General features: G+C 41.7%; 1 protein-coding gene across 6 annotated transcripts in view; it reads right to left on the bottom strand.

Moving 5' to 3' along the window:
- The window catches only part of PFKFB3 (6-phosphofructo-2-kinase/fructose-2,6-biphosphatase 3), a 54,929-nt gene that overhangs the window by 5,790 nt on the left and 29,527 nt on the right, over nucleotides 1–19,612 (bottom strand). For 2 of the 6 annotated variants that reach the window (XM_075273951.1, XM_075273950.1), the window contains exons 1-9: nucleotides 7,808–8,114; nucleotides 3,166–3,291; nucleotides 2,629–2,725; nucleotides 2,372–2,438; nucleotides 2,212–2,286; nucleotides 1,747–1,803; nucleotides 1,101–1,225; nucleotides 713–920; nucleotides 41–187 (exon numbers count right to left, since the gene is read on the bottom strand). In XM_075273951.1, the coding sequence (XP_075130052.1) occupies nucleotides 41–187; nucleotides 713–920; nucleotides 1,101–1,225; nucleotides 1,747–1,803; nucleotides 2,212–2,286; nucleotides 2,372–2,438; nucleotides 2,629–2,725; nucleotides 3,166–3,291; nucleotides 7,808–7,886 (981 nt within the window). In that variant the 5' untranslated portion in view covers nucleotides 7,887–8,114. Of the gene's footprint in view, nucleotides 1–40; nucleotides 188–712; nucleotides 921–1,100; nucleotides 1,226–1,746; nucleotides 1,804–2,211; nucleotides 2,287–2,371; nucleotides 2,439–2,628; nucleotides 2,810–2,919; nucleotides 2,974–3,165; nucleotides 3,292–4,152; nucleotides 4,257–7,807; nucleotides 8,115–19,612 lie in introns of those variants that run through there. The other 4 variants (XM_075273952.1, XM_075273955.1, XM_075273954.1 and 1 more) reach the window with 4 other exon arrangements.

Below are 19,612 nucleotides of genomic sequence, written 5' to 3'. Positions count from 1 at the left end.
AGAACAGCGTAAGTACAACAATGTCATGATAGTAACTTACCGCATCAAGCTCATTTAAAGCCTTCCACTGCTCATAGGGTACTTTCATTGCTTCAGCGGTCTGAATAGTCCTCTTCAGCTGACTTGTCCACACTTTCAACTCCTTTAAATTCTGATCCTCAATGTATTTCTTTAGGGCAACTGAAAACTGACATAAAAGAATAATGAAAATTAACTGAATTTAGAAAATAAAGAATCAAATAAATAAAAATCACCCCCACAAACACTATCTACTCCCTCCCTTATTATTGCCAATGGGACCCCCACTGCTCATAAGAACCTTGGATAGGTAGTGTGCAAGCATGACCGCTGTTCCATTCACATCTATGGGACAAAAAATAGCCAACTATGGCTATTTCAGTTCTACAAAAGTGAACAGAGTGGTGGTCACACAAATACTACCGCTCCTTTCACTAAAGAAATTTGAAGATCCTAATTCTTATAATCATGGGGGTCTCAACAGTGGGACCCTCAGCAATCAATTACTCTCTATCCTGTGGATAGGGTGTTAGTGTTGTTCTTAGAAAAAACCCTTTAGGCTAAGGGCCCCACGTTGCACAAACGCAGCATTTTCTGTTGTCATGATCCTACAACTGTAGTCATGATCCAGAATGTAAAGTGAAGAACACAACTGTTTAGAATAGGAGTTCATCATCGCTTTAATGTGCATTACCTTTTTACCCCGTTGTGATAAACCAGAATCTCCACCAATTTTTCCCTTGAGATTGCTCTCACTTTCACCAGCTCTGCATAAGTAAATACAGCGGGGCTGGACGTGAATATTCATGAGATAGTAAACTATCTTGCTCTGAATGTGATCCTGGACTCTGTTTACCAAAAATCTTCGACCAACATCAATGACAATGATCATAGATAGATCTCTGTAGAGAAGAAAGGGACATGAGATAGGGTCTTCATGAAATATTATAGATCTTCAATTACAAAGACTAGCATATCTACGGAAGTTACATCTTACATTACATCACTGTCTAAAAAGACTAAGAAGCAAATTTATTTGTAAACTTATAGTAATAAAAGCCTGGGCAGGACCCAAACGCTACCTGTCATGATTGTCTGGATCAAGAGGCTCATACATGTTCTTGTAACAGTTTATTCTTTTCATGAAGTCATCCAGAGCTTCTTTTGATGAACACCCTTTGTAGTCTGGGCTGGACAATTTAACTTCCTGCAAACAAACCAAGATATTTAAAGGCAATGACTTCTGACCCTTTGAAGCCTTGACTGCTATGAGAAAAAAAAAATAAAATAAATAAAAGTGTCCATAGATAGACCAATAGCTTTTCCTTTCAAAATCCTCCCCCCTCCTCAGCTGAGTGTGTGTATGTGTGTTCCTAGTGGGGAAGGGAGTAAAAAGCTCATCTCAACTAACAAAAAGTTGGCCAGCCCTGCTGAAATCTGCAAGTTCCACAAATGTTAATATGGCTGTAAGTTCATGCTAGCGTTCAAGTTTCCATCAAGCAGACCACCTGAACGGAAAACTAATCTGCTTATAAAAGCGGTTACCCTCCGAAACCTGCAGAACCCTTAGACTATAATTGGTCCACCAGGTTACCACACGAAAAAGACCAAGCGCTAAATGAACTTAGCCTGATCAATATGAGCATCTTAACAGCTAGATACAGGATAAATAGTGACCTTGGATCAAAACTGGTTAAATATCAGAGTATATTTCTAAGTGACACTTACCATAACATTGCTGGCAATAACTGACGGATCATCACATATAGATTCAATGAAGAACACCTAAAAAAAATAAATAAATAATAATAATTTAGTGATACAGATCTATCAGTTTCACCATAACGCAGCTATTGGATCAAAAACATCAAGATTTATAAATGTTGTAAAGCTATGGCGATATAAAACATTAGCAAAGTGATATTGTGTACCGTCACAAATAAATGCCAATATGCCATCTACAGTTTTGTTTTTTGTATGGCATGCTATTAGATTGTAAGGGTTCCATCATTCCAGTGGACACTGTTAGTATTGTCCTTGTTTTGTGTATTGTATGTAAAACCTTAAATGTACAGCAGCATCATGGAAATAATGGTGCTCTATAAATAAATAAGTTGTAATTTCAGTGCATTGCATGTGGCTGAAGATTAGTTTCATATTTTGGAGGAGGACGCTATTTTTCTGACAACTAACCTTGAAGTCATTTTCTTTGGCAAAGTCAATAATCAGTGCTCTTCTGTCTCTTGTTGTATTTGTGGCATCAAAAACCTACAAGACACAAAAAGGTAAAGCTATAAGAATCAAAAGGTTTCTCAAACATGAAGCCAAATGCCATGAAATGAAGGACACTTACAGCAATCTGTCCACCTTCCTCAGTTAAGTACGACTTCACGTCTGCTAAAGCAGCTAAGGCACATTGTCTAAAGGAAAAATAGAAAGAATAACCATATAAACACTGGAACTGCGCACTAAAAGCCAATGTCCGCAGACTTTTAGGAACCATTTTTAGAAAAATTGCACATACAGCTAAGGTAAGATACTTCTAAAACTTTAGTTCAAAACTGTAAAAAAGACTACTCAAAGACAATGGATTTATATGGACCAACCAACCTTCTGACTTTCATGGCTTCCTGGTTATCTGAACGAAAGAAGTCAAAGGAGCTAAAATCCTTCACAGCTTCTCGTCTGTACTCGCCAACATTAAACACTGTCAAATAAATAAGGACAACACTCAAGTCTGCAGTAGAGAACTCCAACAACATACACAAGTCTATTACCAAAATGAGAAAGGCTTATTAATCAATTAGTTAGTCTAGACAAAGAAGATAAAGGGTCAGAAATAGGGAAAAGGTCTATACAAGTCTCTAGACAGCTTATACCATTATATTAAAATGAGATTACAATAACTTAAACAAGGCATCCCCCCAAACATGTATGGGCTAAAGCAGGGTTCAGCAACCTTCAGCACTCCATCTGATGTGAAACTACAACTCCCAGCATGCTCCATTCACTTCCATAGGAGTTCCAAGAACAGTAGAGCAAGTATGCATGCTGGGAGTTGCAGTTTTACAACAGCTGGAGTGCTGAAGGTGTCCTACCTCTGGTCTAAAGGCTTGAAGGTGGTAAGAAAAGATGTCTTTAACTTACCTTTTGTAGGAACTCCACTCCAGTTGAGGTAACGAGTCAGTTTCTTGGAAATATACGTCTTTCCACGAGCTGGCAGCCCCACCATTACAATGACAGTAGGAGAATTCGCAAGTTGGGGTCCACCTACTGGAGAAGGTGAAAAGCAAATGAAGACCAACGTTTTTTGTAAGTGAAATATTCCCAAATGGTCTAGAACTATTTGCAGTCTGCAGATACTATGCATATGAGCCTAAACGGAGATCTGATATTTATCCAGCAAGACAATGAACTATGTCTGTGCTGACTAATCTGCATGCAGGATATAAAAGAAACATGAGAACTATTGACACAGCTATTGGGTTAGATCATTGGCTTAAACCAGACAGCACATACTGTCTATTCTGTGCCAGGAACTTGGCATGGATCAACATTCCAAACACATTTGGAATATTCAAACGTGAGAGGGCAACGGGGCAGGGAAAGTGCCCACCTTTATAGAATGTTGTATACCTTACAGTTTCACATTCTTCCAAGGAATATGAGCTCAGTCTTATTTTTTATTATCTTTTACAAAGATAGCAATGAGTAAATATTGACTATTGGTAGAGTGGACTGGTGTTAAATAAATAACTACTAGAGCTCCAAGGACATGTGGAATCCCTTGAGGATGTGACCCTTTTGTGCTTCCTTTTGTGTGCTGATGAGATGCCTCCAGCTAGATACAGTATAGTTCCCACCCAGCACTCAAGGCAAATGTATAGCAGTTTCCAAATGCAAATGTCCTGGACCCACCCAACTTCAAACAAGGACATCACAACTTTTGTGTAGTTCACACAATGCAACCAATGCATGACAAACCCCCCTTCCCCAGCTGCAAGTGCAAACCAAAAATGTTCATCAATAATGCTAATACATTACAACATTCAACAAAAACTAGATCTTACCTACATTTAAAGGCACCCCATCTAAAAAGAGCTAAATATGACTGAAAATATGCAGCGGACTCACGTTTCTTAAGAGTCATCATAATGAGATGATAAGTAGCAGAAGCAGCGTGCTGAAATGAATGCTATTGCTTACACTGCCTCATGAAGGTCACCATATATATTAATATGCGTCATTACCATGTAATCCGATTATAAGATACTGGACATTAGACTCCACCTCCATCCAGCAGGAACCAATAGACTCTAATAATATACAGAACTAAAGGCCATAACCGATTCAAAAGGAATAAAATAAAATTCTAAACATTCCAAAAAAGTACATTAGATACAAGAAGTAAAGCTAATGATGATGGTATCTGCTAATAAGAACCATGAACCACCTATAATCCCTACTTTTGTATCAGTGATCATTCATTTGCGAATTAGAGATCATCTACTGACTCACTGCCATCGTATTTTTACAAACTCTCTTCTATGCCTTACTTCTCTGCCCCAAGGGACACGGCTGTCAATGTCTTATCACTCCAGGCCAATTCCAAACTAGCCATTGCCCCTTGACGATACACATCCCTTCTACAATTAAATGTATTTAATCCAGCCTGTGATAATCCAGACACCAAAGCCTGGCACATGACTGCATGATAGTCTTCCATTTCAACAGGTCACAAGAAGTGTTGAACTGAGGTTCCTTGGCTCACCAAATGAAGGGATTTTGGGAACCCGCCCACTAACAATGCCTTGGAAATAGACCATAGTGGCCATGGAACAATATCTAAACAAGTACTACATGATAGGAGATCCCAATGGGAAAAAAAATTCGTATGACAATTCTATATGCCAATTCTATGGTTATGATAAACACTGGTGACCACATGATTGTTTATATGCCTAGGACATGCTAAAATTGACTTGTCTCTAGCAAAACCAGAAGAGACTGGCAGTGGAATGACTGTCCAATACCTCCAGCTTCCTCTGCTTTTCAAATAGAAAGAAAGGGCTGCAACAAACAGAACAAGCTGGCACGCTCAGTCACGAGGATAGTAGAGGGGTGGACAGGGGAGAAATATCTGACAAGGCAATTTATACAGGTAAACTACGCAGGCTGGGAAAGCCAGGGTTAATGGAGCATGAAGAAAACAGAAGTCACTACAGCATGTGAAGGACTGGGCAGGGAAACAGAAAACTCCGACAAATCTAGGGCAGTAACCCATAGAGATTATTTTTAGAAAAAGGCATTTAATAAACCAGAGATTATACAGCAAAATATAAACCAGAATTAACCAAAAGTGTTCAGATCAAAGCCGGAAATCCAATCTCATTGGAAAGTTAGTTAGAGGGATGAATGTTAATCTTAAATAACCCTCTGCAGAGGGCACAGAGTAAACTTCTTTTAGCTCTATAATCCGGACATCACGTCTACCTGCCTTATCCGACATCATTCAATGACATGTGATGCAGGATTAGGAAACTGTCTCGCCACCCTAAGACTTTCACAGAACAATATACCAGTAATACCTGCACCAATTTTCTGGCACATTACAAGCCAGAATTCTTGTGCTCTATCAAGAGTCTGCTATATTGTTCTTAGTGGTTTAGTATTTTACTATAGAAATGGAAGCAACATCTGGCTGCACAAAAAAACAAACAAAAAAAACACTGTGTGTGAAGCTGACCTTATCAGAACTTGCTCCACAAATTTTTTGCAGTAAATTTTGATATTTCCAGACCTCCTGTGTATCTGGAAACTGAAGTGTTTCCCATGATCCCTTGCAGTGGAGAGACTATGGCTGTATAAGTCTCCACACACCTAATAGGTGGTCTCTCCTTATGGAGTGTCATTATCCCCATATTCCTGTCTTTAATGAGGGAGTGATGTACAGAGGACTTATTAGAGCATGCATGCCCTGCTAGGAACTCTGGGTAAGGAATATGCAAATACTGCAACAGTGAAAAAGAAGAATTTGCTTACAGCGTCACCTTTTGGAAGGGATCTTCTGGAAACTGGTCACTCATTTTTACTTTCAATGTGAGAGCAATCTGACAATATATGGGGCATTTCTCAACAACCTGATGAATAATATTATGCATAGCCATATACTGGTATATTGCATTTCATAGCACAGATGCCAAGTTAAATGACATCCTGTATTAGAACACAGAGCTGAAGTCAAAAATTTTACTGGCACCATTGGAAGCAGTCATCAAACCAAACCCTAAGAGCTTAGCTCCTAAATTACAGCTCTGAAGCCAGCAGAACTATGAATGAAGTTCTTGACCTTATAACTGGGACTGTGGAGTATGGACCAATTTTAAGTGGAGTCAGAAAAATGTTACCAACTCAGACTTCAAAATAAAATGACTAAAGGGAGAAAAATATTATTAAACTAATGACAGTACACTGTTGGGTGAGTGCTTCACTTTCCAAGTATGCCTTTCTTTTTCTGCATTGCAGCTCCAATTTTACAAGTATCAGAATTGTATTCATATGCAAATTAGCTGAAAGGGGCTTTAGGGGTGTTTATTCTCCTGTTGAGGTTTTTCTCTCCTCTGTAGACAACTGCCCCTAACTACAGATTGAGTGGTAGATGACACTCAAGCAATGGATAATAACCATTTATGAAGGAGTTGGATGTACCAATTCCACAGCTCTGTTCATAACAAGCTTTTAGGAAGACCTTACTCATTGGTCTGAATCCTCAGACGTGTGAGATAGCATGCTGTTCATGGTTGATCTGATTTTCACGTTTGTAGAAAGCAAATCAACTTTCTTTTTTGTTTCATTTTCTATACTTTGTACTTGTCTGGGTCCCATAAAAAGGATGATGCAGGATTGGGGTGATGCATTAGAGAGAAGAAAAAAAAAAAAAAAGCTGTGCCTCTGTGCAAAAAAAAAAAAAAAAAAAAAAATCCGCAGGTGCCTGAATAAACATATTGAAATGAATGGGTACGCATGTGTCCAGAACAAATGCAGACACCACATGTACATGTGAATAAGAGCTTTGGTGCAATGTAAAATTAAATACAAAGTTAATCATCTTTTTATAAAAATGGATCATGTTTATTTAGTGGGCTGGCAAATATCTTAAAATGTTTGATGGCGGTTCCTAATGTCTGGGCACGTTGGCTACTAACTACTAGGATTTGTCCAGCCTGGTTTAAAGCACCTGTTCGCTCCTATCCACCATTACATCCCATGGAAAGCATTATAAAGCAATACCCATAGATCAGGAGGAGGAATACTGGAAAAGAAGGCTGCCTGGCTGCTCACATGCATTTGCCTAAGCAAAACACTTCCTATTTTAAGCGCAGTGAAGCCTGTTCCCATTATACAACCGGTACCGCAGCGTGCCACATGAATGGATGAGTAATCGTGCTGCAGGACACAATAGGTTTAGTAGGAAAGCTCCTCATCCTCCTCCAGAGCACGGGCAGGAATGCCTGAGTCATCAGCTGATGGCAGCAATGATGCTCACATCCCCCTCCCCACAGGGAGGAAGCCCCTAGTGCCAGATCAGTCAGCCTCCTCTTATGCCATGCACACTGGGATCTTGGGCAAATAAAGGGCACAAGCAGGCACCAGTATGGTCACTAGTAATGTAGTCAGCAATGTGCAGCACAACGCCCGCCGTGTATGAGCCGCCAGGGATCCCCCACACACCAAGCTGCCGACATCAGGACCGCCCCCCATCACACGTGCAGCATCCCCGGCACCTTACCATTGATGGGCACCTCGGGGATCTCGTCCCTGGGCAGCCAGATCTTCTTGATCCTGTTCTGCATAAGCTCCATAGGCATAGCAGCGGGTAGCGTGCAGGTGTCACTCAGATCTATGTCTCCAGTAAGGTGCTCGCCTAGATAATCCAGCAACGCCCGGGGAACTAGGGAGCAGACATGGCACCGAGCACACGGTACAAAGAGGAAGGGTAATCCGGAGAGAGAACGCTGAGGCGGCTGACTCTTGTGCCGAGTGATGGCGATGTAGCTGATGCTCTACCGCTTCTCCTTTCTGATCTGAACGAATCCCAATCTCTGCGGGCTGTAAAAAACCCCGGCCGGCAAAAAGCAACGTGACACCCTTGACGTCACTGCAAGATTCCCACCCCTCTCACCTGCTGCTCAGCACTGCCACCTAGTGCCCGCACAGCCGAACATAAGACGACGCTGGCAGCGGCGGCACGTACAGGTTAACCCCTAACAAGCTGAATCTTCTCAAGTAGCTCATAGCTAACATTGCAGCACAAGTTTCATTTCCTCTCCATCTAGAAGTTACACTGCAGTCCTGGCACTTAGTATCTGTTTCAGTTACACAACCTTTTTTATTAAAACATGGCTGGACTATTGTATCAAACAAGCCCTCTGACCCTGACCCTTGTGTCCCCCTACCTGCTCATAGAATGTAAGCTCATGTGAGCAAGGGCCCTCACTCCTATTGTTTGATATGTTTACTTTTTAACATTATAATGTCTCATATTGTCTGTTCATGTGTCCTCTGATTTATAAAGTGCTGTGGAATATGTTGGCACTATATAAAAAAAAGTTTATTATTATATTATTATTATTATATGGAGGTTGAACTATTAATGTGAAAAATGCTGCTCCATTGACATGTGTCTTATAATAGCTGGAGAACAGGAGATGTATACTGGGGATCAGGAAGCATATAACGGGGATCAGGAGGTGTATACTGGGGATCAGGAGGTATATACTGGGGATCATGAGGTATATACTGGGGATCAGGAGGTGTATACTGGAAATCAGATGGTGTATACTGGTGATCAGAAGGTGTATACTGGGGATCATGAGGTATATACTGGGGATCAGGAGGTGTATACTGGGGGTCAGGAGGTGCATACTGGGGATCAGGAGGTGCATACTGGAGAACAGGAGGTGTATACTGGAAATCAGATGGTGTATACTGGGGATCAGGGGGTGTATACTGGGGATCAGGGGGTATATACTGGGGATCAGAAGGTGTATACTGGGGATCAGGAGGTGTATACTGGAAATCAGCAGGTGCATATTGGGGATCAGAAGGTGTATACTGGGGATCAGGTGGTGTATACTGGAGACCAGATGTGGGGAGGGGTGGTAGACCCTTATAATTAAGTTTTCATATACAGTAACATGTCAGAGATCCCACTTCTGGCTATATGAGTGTAAGGAGTTCCTCGGAGACCACTACCATATTATGTGGTTATACTGTACATGTCATACAGGTGTCTTTTATTCTTTCAGAGCCCTCCATACAGTAAATGATTGCATCCATCCCCCATGTGCTCCCTATCTATAGAGGGCATGATCTGCATGATAATGGCCGAGGAGAGGTACAGTGAGCGGCCGGAGGGGAGGATGGGCAGGGTCTCTGGGTCACAGGAGGGGGTCGGGGCTGCCGCTGCTCTCTGCACGTCCCTCACGTTCCCTCCTGCTGAGGACTGTCCGAGTGCGCCCCTCCCCCTGTGCCTTAGTCACTCGGCATCCTGCCCTCACACCTCTGGCTGTGCATAGAGATGCCCGGGATCCCCGAGCCTGCCATTCTCATACCTCACACCTTCAGCTGTGGAATCTTCCAGCAATGCCTGCACTGTCAGTGTGGTACAACACAGCATTTCCTCCCATAGATGGGTCCTGCGTCACATACTGTTTCATTTACATTGGCTTCTAATCCTTGCAATGTTTGGTCACTATTCAGATTATCAAATGAAAAATCCTAGACTGTAGTTCCCATTGGCAACAGACTGCAAGAGATCTCTTGGATGGTTAAAGGGGTTGTCCCATCACAAGGATCCTAGCTATACTGCTTGTTAATGTGAATGTAAGACTTTTCCTAAATACATTGCTTCAGCAAAACTGCTTTGTTTGTCCACTATATCTCTTTATTCATTTTTTTGGGACACATCCCTTGACTTATCTGGTCATAAGTCAAGTGATGTATCTGCTGCTCTGAGGGGGGGGGAGGAGGGACTAAGTGCACGGGAGCGAGCCTGGAGTGGGGGGGGGGGGGTAGTTTACCCTTTGGGGGGAAGTGGCCGCCAATACAGACCCGGCATCCGCTGTAATAGAGAGGCGGATGCCGGGGACGATTAGACGCCAGCACAGATGCCAGCAACATCGCTATGCTTCTGCCCTGCATGAAGCCAGCAGCGGCAGGAGCGGAATAACAGCATTGCTTCTGCCACTGCTGGCTTCATGCAGGGCAGGAGCATAGCGATGCTGCTGGCGTCTGTGCCGGCGTCTACACTTCCCGGCATCCGCCTCTCTATTACAGCGGATGCCGGGTCACATATTCATAAGACAAGCGGCGAGATGCCGCTGGACCTGCGTGCACGCTCATACACCAGTCTAGCCTTCACAATGTGAATACAGACCGGCACCTGCTGTAATAGAGAGAGGCGGATGTCGGGTCTGTATGCATTGTGAAGGCTAGACTGGTTTATGAGCGCGCACGCAGGGCCAGCGGCATCTCGCCGCTTGGCTTTGCATATGTGACCCCGCCCACCAATGACACAACAAAGCTGGAAGACAGAATATTTTGCAACAACGAAGACTGGTGAGTATGCGACGTGGGACAACCCCTTTAAGGCTTCACATCTGCGTTCGGTTTTCTGTTTGGGGGTTCGCTTGGGACGCTTGCAGCAGAAAATTTGCGGTGTTATTCGGTAACTGCAAAGTGGATGGGATTTGTGCGAATCCCATGCCCACTTTATGTTTAAAACCGCAGCGCGGACACGCTATGATTTCCAAAACCGGTGCAGTTGTGGAAATCGCAGCATGTTAATTACATCTACGGAAACGCTGTCGGCTTTCCTGTAGATATAATGGTAACAGAAAGTCCATGGAGGAAAACTCAGTGAACTTACTGTTCAAAGCTCTGTGGGAAGAACCGTGATGCGTTCCCACCGCGGATGTTCCTGCAGCCCTTTAGCGCCCGTTGGGCCTTATCCTAACCGATGGTTTTTACAACCCATTGATATCAGTTTTTGAGGATTTTCAGACAGTTTCGTGCAGAGAGCCAAACACAGATGTGAACGCAAGCTTACTTTTATCTTATGTCCATACTCAGCTACAGACTGGTATTCTTTTAGTGTCAACATTGAGTTTGTATAATCAACAGAGGCGGCTTTTTTTAAAGACGGTGTTATATAGGCTGATCTTAAAGGGAATGTCTAGTTTAGTTTGAAAAAAACCGGCCGCGGACAGGGACAGGGTAAGTCTTTGCTGCTCACTGCTAGAATTTGTATATAGGACTGTGGTGGTGATATCAACAACATATCACTGTTGCAGTCAATCATTGACCTCAATGGTGTACTGCTGAAGCTAATGATGTCCTACAGTGAAAAGGTCCCATTAATGTCACATCATAGCTGCAGTCCCATTCAGCAAACACTGACAAGTAGCAGCAGGGACTGAGCGCCAGTGGATTCTTGAAGTACGTACCACAGTACCACTCGGTTTTTTTGTTTGTTTGATTTTTTTTATCCCTTCCTCTGCTTGTTGCAATTTTTTCAATGAAACTGGAAAGTCTTTTTAGACTAAGGTCCAACACTGCAGAAATGCTGCTTTTTTTGTTGCAGATTTTACTGCGTTTTTTTGAGCTAAACCCAGTAGTAGCTACAGAAGGAATGGGAAATATATAGAAAGCTCTTAGGGCTCAATCACACGGGGCAAGAGGAGGCGGATTTTGGCACTGAATCCACATCATAATCCGCCCCCTCGCAATAGCGATCTATGGAGACCGCTAGCTTACTTTTTTCCAAGAGCGGCATGGTTGCCACTTTCGGAAAAAAAGAAGCAAGCTGCCCTTTCTTCAGGCGGATTCTGAAGCTGATTTAGCCCCGGTGTCCGCCTCGCGGCATCACCCTCCAGACTAGGCCCATTCATTTGAGCCTACTCTGGAGCGGGAAGCTGTGACTGTCGGAAGCCGTGACAGTCATGGCAGGCGCATTTTGGCCCTATTGTGACGCAGCTTCCCGCGTCACAATCAGGACCAAAATCCACCAATATGCCCCCCGTGTGAACTAGCCCTTATACTTCTAACTTCTGTTCACTTCATTCCGGGCATAGGCTCCAAAAAAACGTAGCAAAATCTACAACAACAAAAAAAGATGTGTTTCTGCAATGTACAGTCATGGCCAAAAGTTTTGAGAATGACACAAATATTATATTTTCACATGATCTGCTGCCCTCTGGTTTTTATGTGTGTTTGTCAGATGTTTTTATCACATACAGAAATATAATTGCAATCATATTATGAGTAACAAAAGCTTATATTGACAGTTAGAATGAGTTAATGCAGCAAGTCAGTATTTGCCGTGTTGACCCTTCTTCTTCAGGACCTCTGCAATTCTCCCTGGCATGCTCTCAATCAACTTCTGGACCATGAGACAAGGCTGGTGGTAGCGCTCACCTCGTCTTCTCCGAATAAGCTGTTTTCCAGATGTCCCAAACAATCGAAAAGGGGATTCATCAGAGAAAATGACTTTACCCCAGTCCTCAGCAGTCCACTCCCTGTACTTTTTGCAGAATATCAGTCTGTCCTTGATGTTTTTTCTGGAGAGAAGTGGCTTCTTTGCTGCCCTCCTTGAGACCAGGCCTTGCTCCAAGAGTCTCCGCCTCACAGTGCGTGCAGATGCACTCACACCTGCCTGCTGCCATTCCTCAGCAAGCTCTGCACTGCTGGTAGCCCGATCCCACAGCTGAAACACTTTTAAGAGACGGTCCTGGCGCTTGCTGGTCTTTCTTGGGCGCCCTGGAGCCTTTTTGCCAACAATGGAACCTCTCTCCTTGAAGTTCTTGATGATGCGATAGATTGTTGACTGAAGTGCAATTTTTCTAGCTGTGATACTCTTCCCTGTTAGGCCATTTTTGTGCAGTGCAATGATGACTGCACGTGTTTCTTTAGAGATAACCATGGTTAACAGAAGAGAAACGATGATGCCAAGCACCAGCCTCCTTTTAAAGTGTCCAGTGTTGTCATTCTTTACTTAATCATGACAGATTGATCTCCAGCCCTGTCCTCATCAACACCCACACCTGTGTTAATGGAGCAATCACTGAAACGGTGTTAGCTGGTCCTTTTAAGGCAGGGCTGCAATGATGTTGAAATGTGTTTTGGGGGATAAAGTTCATTTTCTAGGCAAATATTGACTTTGCAAGTAATTGCTGTTAAGCTGATCACTCTTTATAACATTCTGGAGTATATGCAAATTGCCATTAGGAAAACTGAAGCAGTAAACTTTGTAAAAATTAATATTTGTATCATTCTCAAAACTTTTGGCCATGACTGTAGGGCCTCAGCCGCAATCTGTGCTGCTCTTGTTTCAGATGCACCACAAATTATTTAGAAGCTTACACCTCTTAAAAATTGTGGTGCACCTCGGGCCATCAACGTGGCAGAACCCCCTCCCGAGCCCACATTTTTGAAACCCTGCAATATCCAATTTCATTTTTGCGCAAGCTGGGCTGGTTCCAAAATTCACAACTATCTGCCTCCTGGAAACATGTTTACACTAGGTTTACATGTAAACCATTCTATCCATTCCTCTGGTCTGTCACAGGACCAGAAAACCAGTCTGTCAAATTACAGACAACAACAGATCCCGATGACTATTAGTGGGCCGTCAGGTGACCATTATTTTTTTGCAGATATCGCTGGAAGAAAAATTTGCCCTTATTTGTCCATGATTTCTGCAAGACTCTGCAGTGGAGACTTTGAAAAAAGACTGAGACACAGAAGTAAACGTATCTTAGGTCTCATGCATATGACCAAATGTGCAGACCAAGTGGGTACTAATTTTCTCAAAGGCAGGTAGTCGTATCATATTCAGATGACATCTGAGTGTTCTCTGTGCTACGTTCATTTCTATGGGGGTTTCCTTCCTATTTCACAGAGGAAGATAAGACATGTTCTATAATTATTGGAACAGAGAATTGGAACCCCCCCCAATTGTCCAAAGTATAAAATATGCACCAATTTAATAGCCTGTACCATTTGGAGCAAGGTTTGCAGAGAGGAGCCGTTGCTAGAAGTAACGTACAAGTTGATCTGCGCCCAGATAAGTGAAGAAAAGGGAAAGTGAAAGACCTAAAATCAGAGGAGACGTCACCTGTGAGGCACTGGATGTCACTGTACTGTATTCACTTTTCATTGGGTAGAGCTGGTATTTGAGCCATTTTATATACATTTGCTATGTTATAATGGTTGTCTTATGTACATATGCTCTCTCTAATATATATAATTTTGAAAGGGGGGGGGTGGCAAATCTCTTGTGGCTTGTGCCCCTGATCTTTTAATACCCTAGCAATACCCCTGGCTTATAATATTCCGGACAGACCACAGAAGGAGATAGTGTATAAGGTGAGGGCTCAGGCTAAACTTTTGCATCAAGTCAGCTGAGTCTTTATAATGCCCCTATGTATGAATCCTATTCATTGTAGGTGTTATGTAGGAAGAGATAACTTTCACAGTGCATTCACTACTCTCAATAAACATCCTTACTATATAGAAGAGGGTCTGCTGACACATTGATTACACAGTTCTACACAAAAAAAAATTTGTAATCATCACCGTTGACTTTTATACTTTTCAGAATCAGGTTTTTGTTCTGATTTCAAAAATGTATATAGTTTTTCTGTAGCGCATATAGTTTCCACAGAGCAGCATCATTAATATAAGGTATAGGACATATACTGGCGACATTAAGAAAACAGTAATCTACATATCAGAAAAAAAATATTTTTTCTTTGCAAAGCTTTGGACTTCCTTTAAGCAGTTAAACCGTTAATAAAATTTTATAAATTTGGTATCCTCTGAATCATACCAACTCATAGAATACAGGTGACATATCAATTTATCTATACAGTGAAAGCCATAAAAACGAAGCCTGTAAGAAACTCGCACAAATGCACTTTTTCTTCAATTCCACTCCATTCTGAATTTTTCCGCAGCAGAAAAAAGAACCCATTGAAGTCAAGAGGAGGCTTTTTTTCCACATGGATTCTGACGTGGATTTAGCATCAAAATCAGCGCCAAAAAACTCAGTGTGAATGGACCCTTAGTCGCATGGAGATAGAACCCATGATGTGGGTGTGTTATTAGATTTTTTACTTTATTTTTTAAAATGTCTTTTGTATTTATTTATTTTTTATACACTTTTCCACATAACGTCATAATAGACCTTTGGGGGTTATTTTAACACTTTATTATTTTGCTCTAGCTATGGCTGATACATTAGTACAAGCTACAGGAGGAATACATCCTCCTTTCACTTACTGCAGAGTCCTCTAAGACCCAGAATCTCCTATATTTTCCGGCTCCAAGGCTCCGGATCACATGACTCATGGGATGGAAGGCAAGCCACATCATGGTGGTTCCCATAGCTGCGCAGAGTGCTACATATACAATGATCTCCTGATCATTGTAAGGCAATGACAATAATATAAATGACCCCACCTTCTCTTAGGATGTCTGGCAGTGTTATCAGCTGGCTCCTTGTTAAAACTGCCAGACATCGGGGAGCTCCTGATCTCTGCAAAGATGTGCTGATACATCCTTGAAGAAATAGATGATGTCCGCCTAAACGTATATAGTCAATAGGCAGTCGGCATCTGGTTAAGCTATCAAATTAACAGACAAAAGGTGTAGTCTGTCACTAAAATGAACAGATGACCCTGCCATACGTACTAAGCTATTCCCTTTGAGATTGTCATTCTGCACTCTCTGGAACTGACTCATATTGATCAGATTACCTAATTCCCTAATATATACCTATTCCATCTATGAGCAGAAGCAATTTAATAATACATGAGAGCAGTGAGTGGGAAAATCAATTTCTATTCCCAATGGCATCAAGGTGCTATTAACATACCATGTAGAAAAGAGAAGGGTTCCCATTATAGTTGCCTGGACATCAGGATGAATGCATATATTCTCTGCAGCCTCTTAGTAAATTTCATAAGAAATTGTATTTTTAACTATTTTTATCCCACAAAAATGTTGCAGTTCTGCAACAATTATATAAATCACTGCGAAATAACATGGGATAAAAACTGCAAATAAAACACTGTCATGTAAATAACCCTATATGTGAACCATTCCTACCCATAAAAGGAGTGACTCAGGTCACAAACTCAGGTGCATGTCAAACTTCATATAATTTTACTGTTCATTGCATCAGGCTGCTGTCAGCCTGTTAATAGATCTGGTGATAGATCACTGCTCAGGAATTAAGAGGACAAAGCCAAGGAAGTGACATGGTTGGAATATAAGGTTGGTAGAAATGGAGTTGAGCTGCACAACACATGGGCAAGCATGGTACTTGTGCTTTTCTGATCCAAGACAACCCATTTAGTTGCAGAATATGTTTTCTTTTTTTTTTTAATGTAGATTGTGAGCCCCATATAGGGCGTACATGGGGAGAACATACAAACTCCATGCAGATGTTGTTCCTGGCGAGATTTGAACCCTGGACTCCAGCACTGCAGTGCTAACCACTGAGCTACCGTGCTGCTCCGTTGGCCTGTGTTTTCTGATCCTGTACATCCCCTTTAGTTATCACCCGTGTTTTTAAATCCTGGAAAAGCCCTTTAGTTATGGGTATTTTCCAGACTGAAATTAGAGCACAGCAGATTATTGAAGGATTCAGTAGCATGGCTGAGTAATATATAATGACGTTTTGGCTTATTTTCTATTGTAAGTGTAGGAGTCAGATGAATCTACTCACACATTAGGGCTAGTTTTTAAAGACACCAGACTCCATTTATACAACTGGAGAATTCATGCACTGGGAGATCATACAAGCTCTGGAAACCAAGATCCTAGGGCTGCTAATATATTGTCTCTTGCTGAATTACCTGATAATCTAATCCAACATTATGCAAGTCACTGCTAACGCTGGGTTCACACCTGCGTTTGAGGTCTCCGTTCTATGGTTTCCGTCTTCTGCATGCCAGAAGACGGAAACCATAGACCGGGTCCGGCCGTGCGCGGCGGTAAGCGTTTTAGGCTCTCCGCCGCAAAACCGGATTTTTTTTATCCGGACACAGAGTACTGCATGTCCGACTCTGTGTCCGGATTATAAAACCCGGTTTCGCGGCGGAGAGCCTAAAACGCTCACCGCCGCGCACGGCCGGACATCTCTCTCACCCATTCAAATGAATGGGTGAGAGAGACTCCTGCAGGTTTCCGTATCCTGCCTGTGTTTTAGGCAGGAAACGGAAACCTAAGTACGGAGTGCCGGGCCGCAGATGTGAACGAGCCCTAAATGGCATTTATTATCCAGGTATTATCCTGAAGATCACCTGACTGAAATACAATTGTTCTCTGTCATAAGAGATATTTCTCATTTTGCTGCGATATAGACTGGAATAAAACTGACTCAGATTTGGTAAAAATATTCACAAACTCCTGTCATATTTATATCCTGTTGTTAACAAGATTATTCATCCTTTCTAAATATATACACCCTTTGGTATAAATGCGTTGTGCGCTGTACAGTCACAGTATATAATTCAGTTACATTAGAATGTGAACATCCTTTACATAGGAATATTTCTAGACAAGATAACCAAATGGCCAAACTGAATGATATGATTCCTTTATTATATCATTATTGCTACTCCATAACTGTGGTCAGAATCTACGTCACAGTTCTAAAAAGTACCTTACATTACAGCTCTTCCCGGATCCTGGGACTGAAATGCGGGTAAAGAATGCTTTAACCTGATCTGTCCTAATTCTGATAATGAAGCAACACTTTGCTGGATCACAGATCAGGGTTACACCATTAAAATCATGCCAGCTGGCAAGCGTGCCACTGTAAAAGATGACCTTCTCCTCATACTACAGCTGTATGACCAAAGAGCTAGACAGCTCATGACTAGACAGTCATTTGGGGTATTATGACTATGGGAGGACAACGTGTATGTTAGGGGGAATAAAGAATATAAAGGGTCATTACATATGTATAAAGGGTCAATCTATATAGGGGCATTACAACTATTAGGGAGCTTAAAGAATATAAGGGGGTCATTATTTCTATAAGGGTTCATTGAGGCATTATAGCTATGGAGATCATCTATATAAGGGCACATAAAGAATATAAGAGGTCATTGGAAGACATTATGGCTACAAGGGAGTCGATCATTTATATATGGGGCATTAAAGAATATAACAGATATTATTTGTATAAGAGCATTATGAATATAAGGGATCATTCAAGGGCTTTATGAAGAATACATAATAATAATAATAATAATAATAATAATAATAATAAAATCATACCTTATTTAAACCAAACTTGTATTGAAATATTCAACAAGAGTAAAAATCAAAGAGAGGGGAAACAACATCCAATGTTTATGGGAGTGCTGAGGCTGCATAGATATAATCATCCTAAATGTCTCCTAAAGTTAAATATAGGGGAGGAAATGCAGTCAATGATAATCCCTGATATTTATTTATTGTTATGAAATGTTTCCTGTGCTTTATTCACCAAAATCGTCTATAGAGCCTGTACTTACCACTACCCTGTCACTGTATAGTGATAATATCGGTATACAGTCCTATGAAAAAGTTTGGGCACCCCTATTAATCTTAATCATTTTTTGTTCTAAATATTTTGGTGTTTGCAACAGCCATTTCAGTTTGATATATCTAATAACTGATGGACACAGTAATATTTCAGGATTGAAATGAGGTTTATTGTACTAACAGAAAATGTGCAATATGCATTAAACCAAAATTTGACCGGTGCAAAAGTATGGGCACCCTTATCATTTTATTGATTTGAATTCCCCTAACTACTTTTTACTGACTTACTGAAGCACAAAATTGGTTTTGTAACCTCAGTGAGCTTTGAACTTCATAGCCAGATGTATCCAATCATAAGAAAAGGTATTTAAGGTGGCCAATTGCAAGTTGATCTCCTATTTGAATCTCCTCTGAAGAGTGGCATCATGGGCTACTCAAAACAACTCTCAAATGATCTGAAAACAAAGATTGTTCAACATAGTTGTTCAGGGGAAGGATACAAAAAGTTGTCTCAGAGATTTAACCTGTCAGTTTCCACTGTGAGGAACATAGTAAGGAAATGGAAGACCACAGGGACAGTTCTTGTTAAGCCCAGAAGTGGCAGGCCAAGAAAAATATTAGAAAGGCAGAGAAGAAGAATGGTGAGAACAGTCAAGGACAATCCACAGACCACCTCCAAAGAGCTGCAGCATCATCTTGCTGCAGATGGTGTCACTGTGCATCGGTCAACTATACAGCGCACTTTGCACAAATAGAAGCTGTATGGGAGAGTGATGAGAAAGAAGCCGTTTCTGCACGTACGCCACAAATAGAGTTGCCTGAGGTATGAAAAAGCACATTTGGACAAGGCAGCTTCATTTTGGAAACAAAAAATGAGTTGTTTGGTTATAAAAAAAGGCGTTATGCATGGCGTCCAAAAAGAAACAGCATTCCAAGAAAAACACATGCTACCCACTGTAAAATTTGGTGGAGGTTCCATCATGCTTTGGGGCTG

The sequence above is a fragment of the Leptodactylus fuscus genome, chromosome 5, assembly GCF_031893055.1.
Source record: "Leptodactylus fuscus isolate aLepFus1 chromosome 5, aLepFus1.hap2, whole genome shotgun sequence".
In the NCBI taxonomy this organism is placed as follows: Eukaryota; Metazoa; Chordata; class Amphibia; order Anura; family Leptodactylidae; genus Leptodactylus; species Leptodactylus fuscus.
This window is presented reverse-complemented; position numbering and strand designations above follow the sequence as displayed.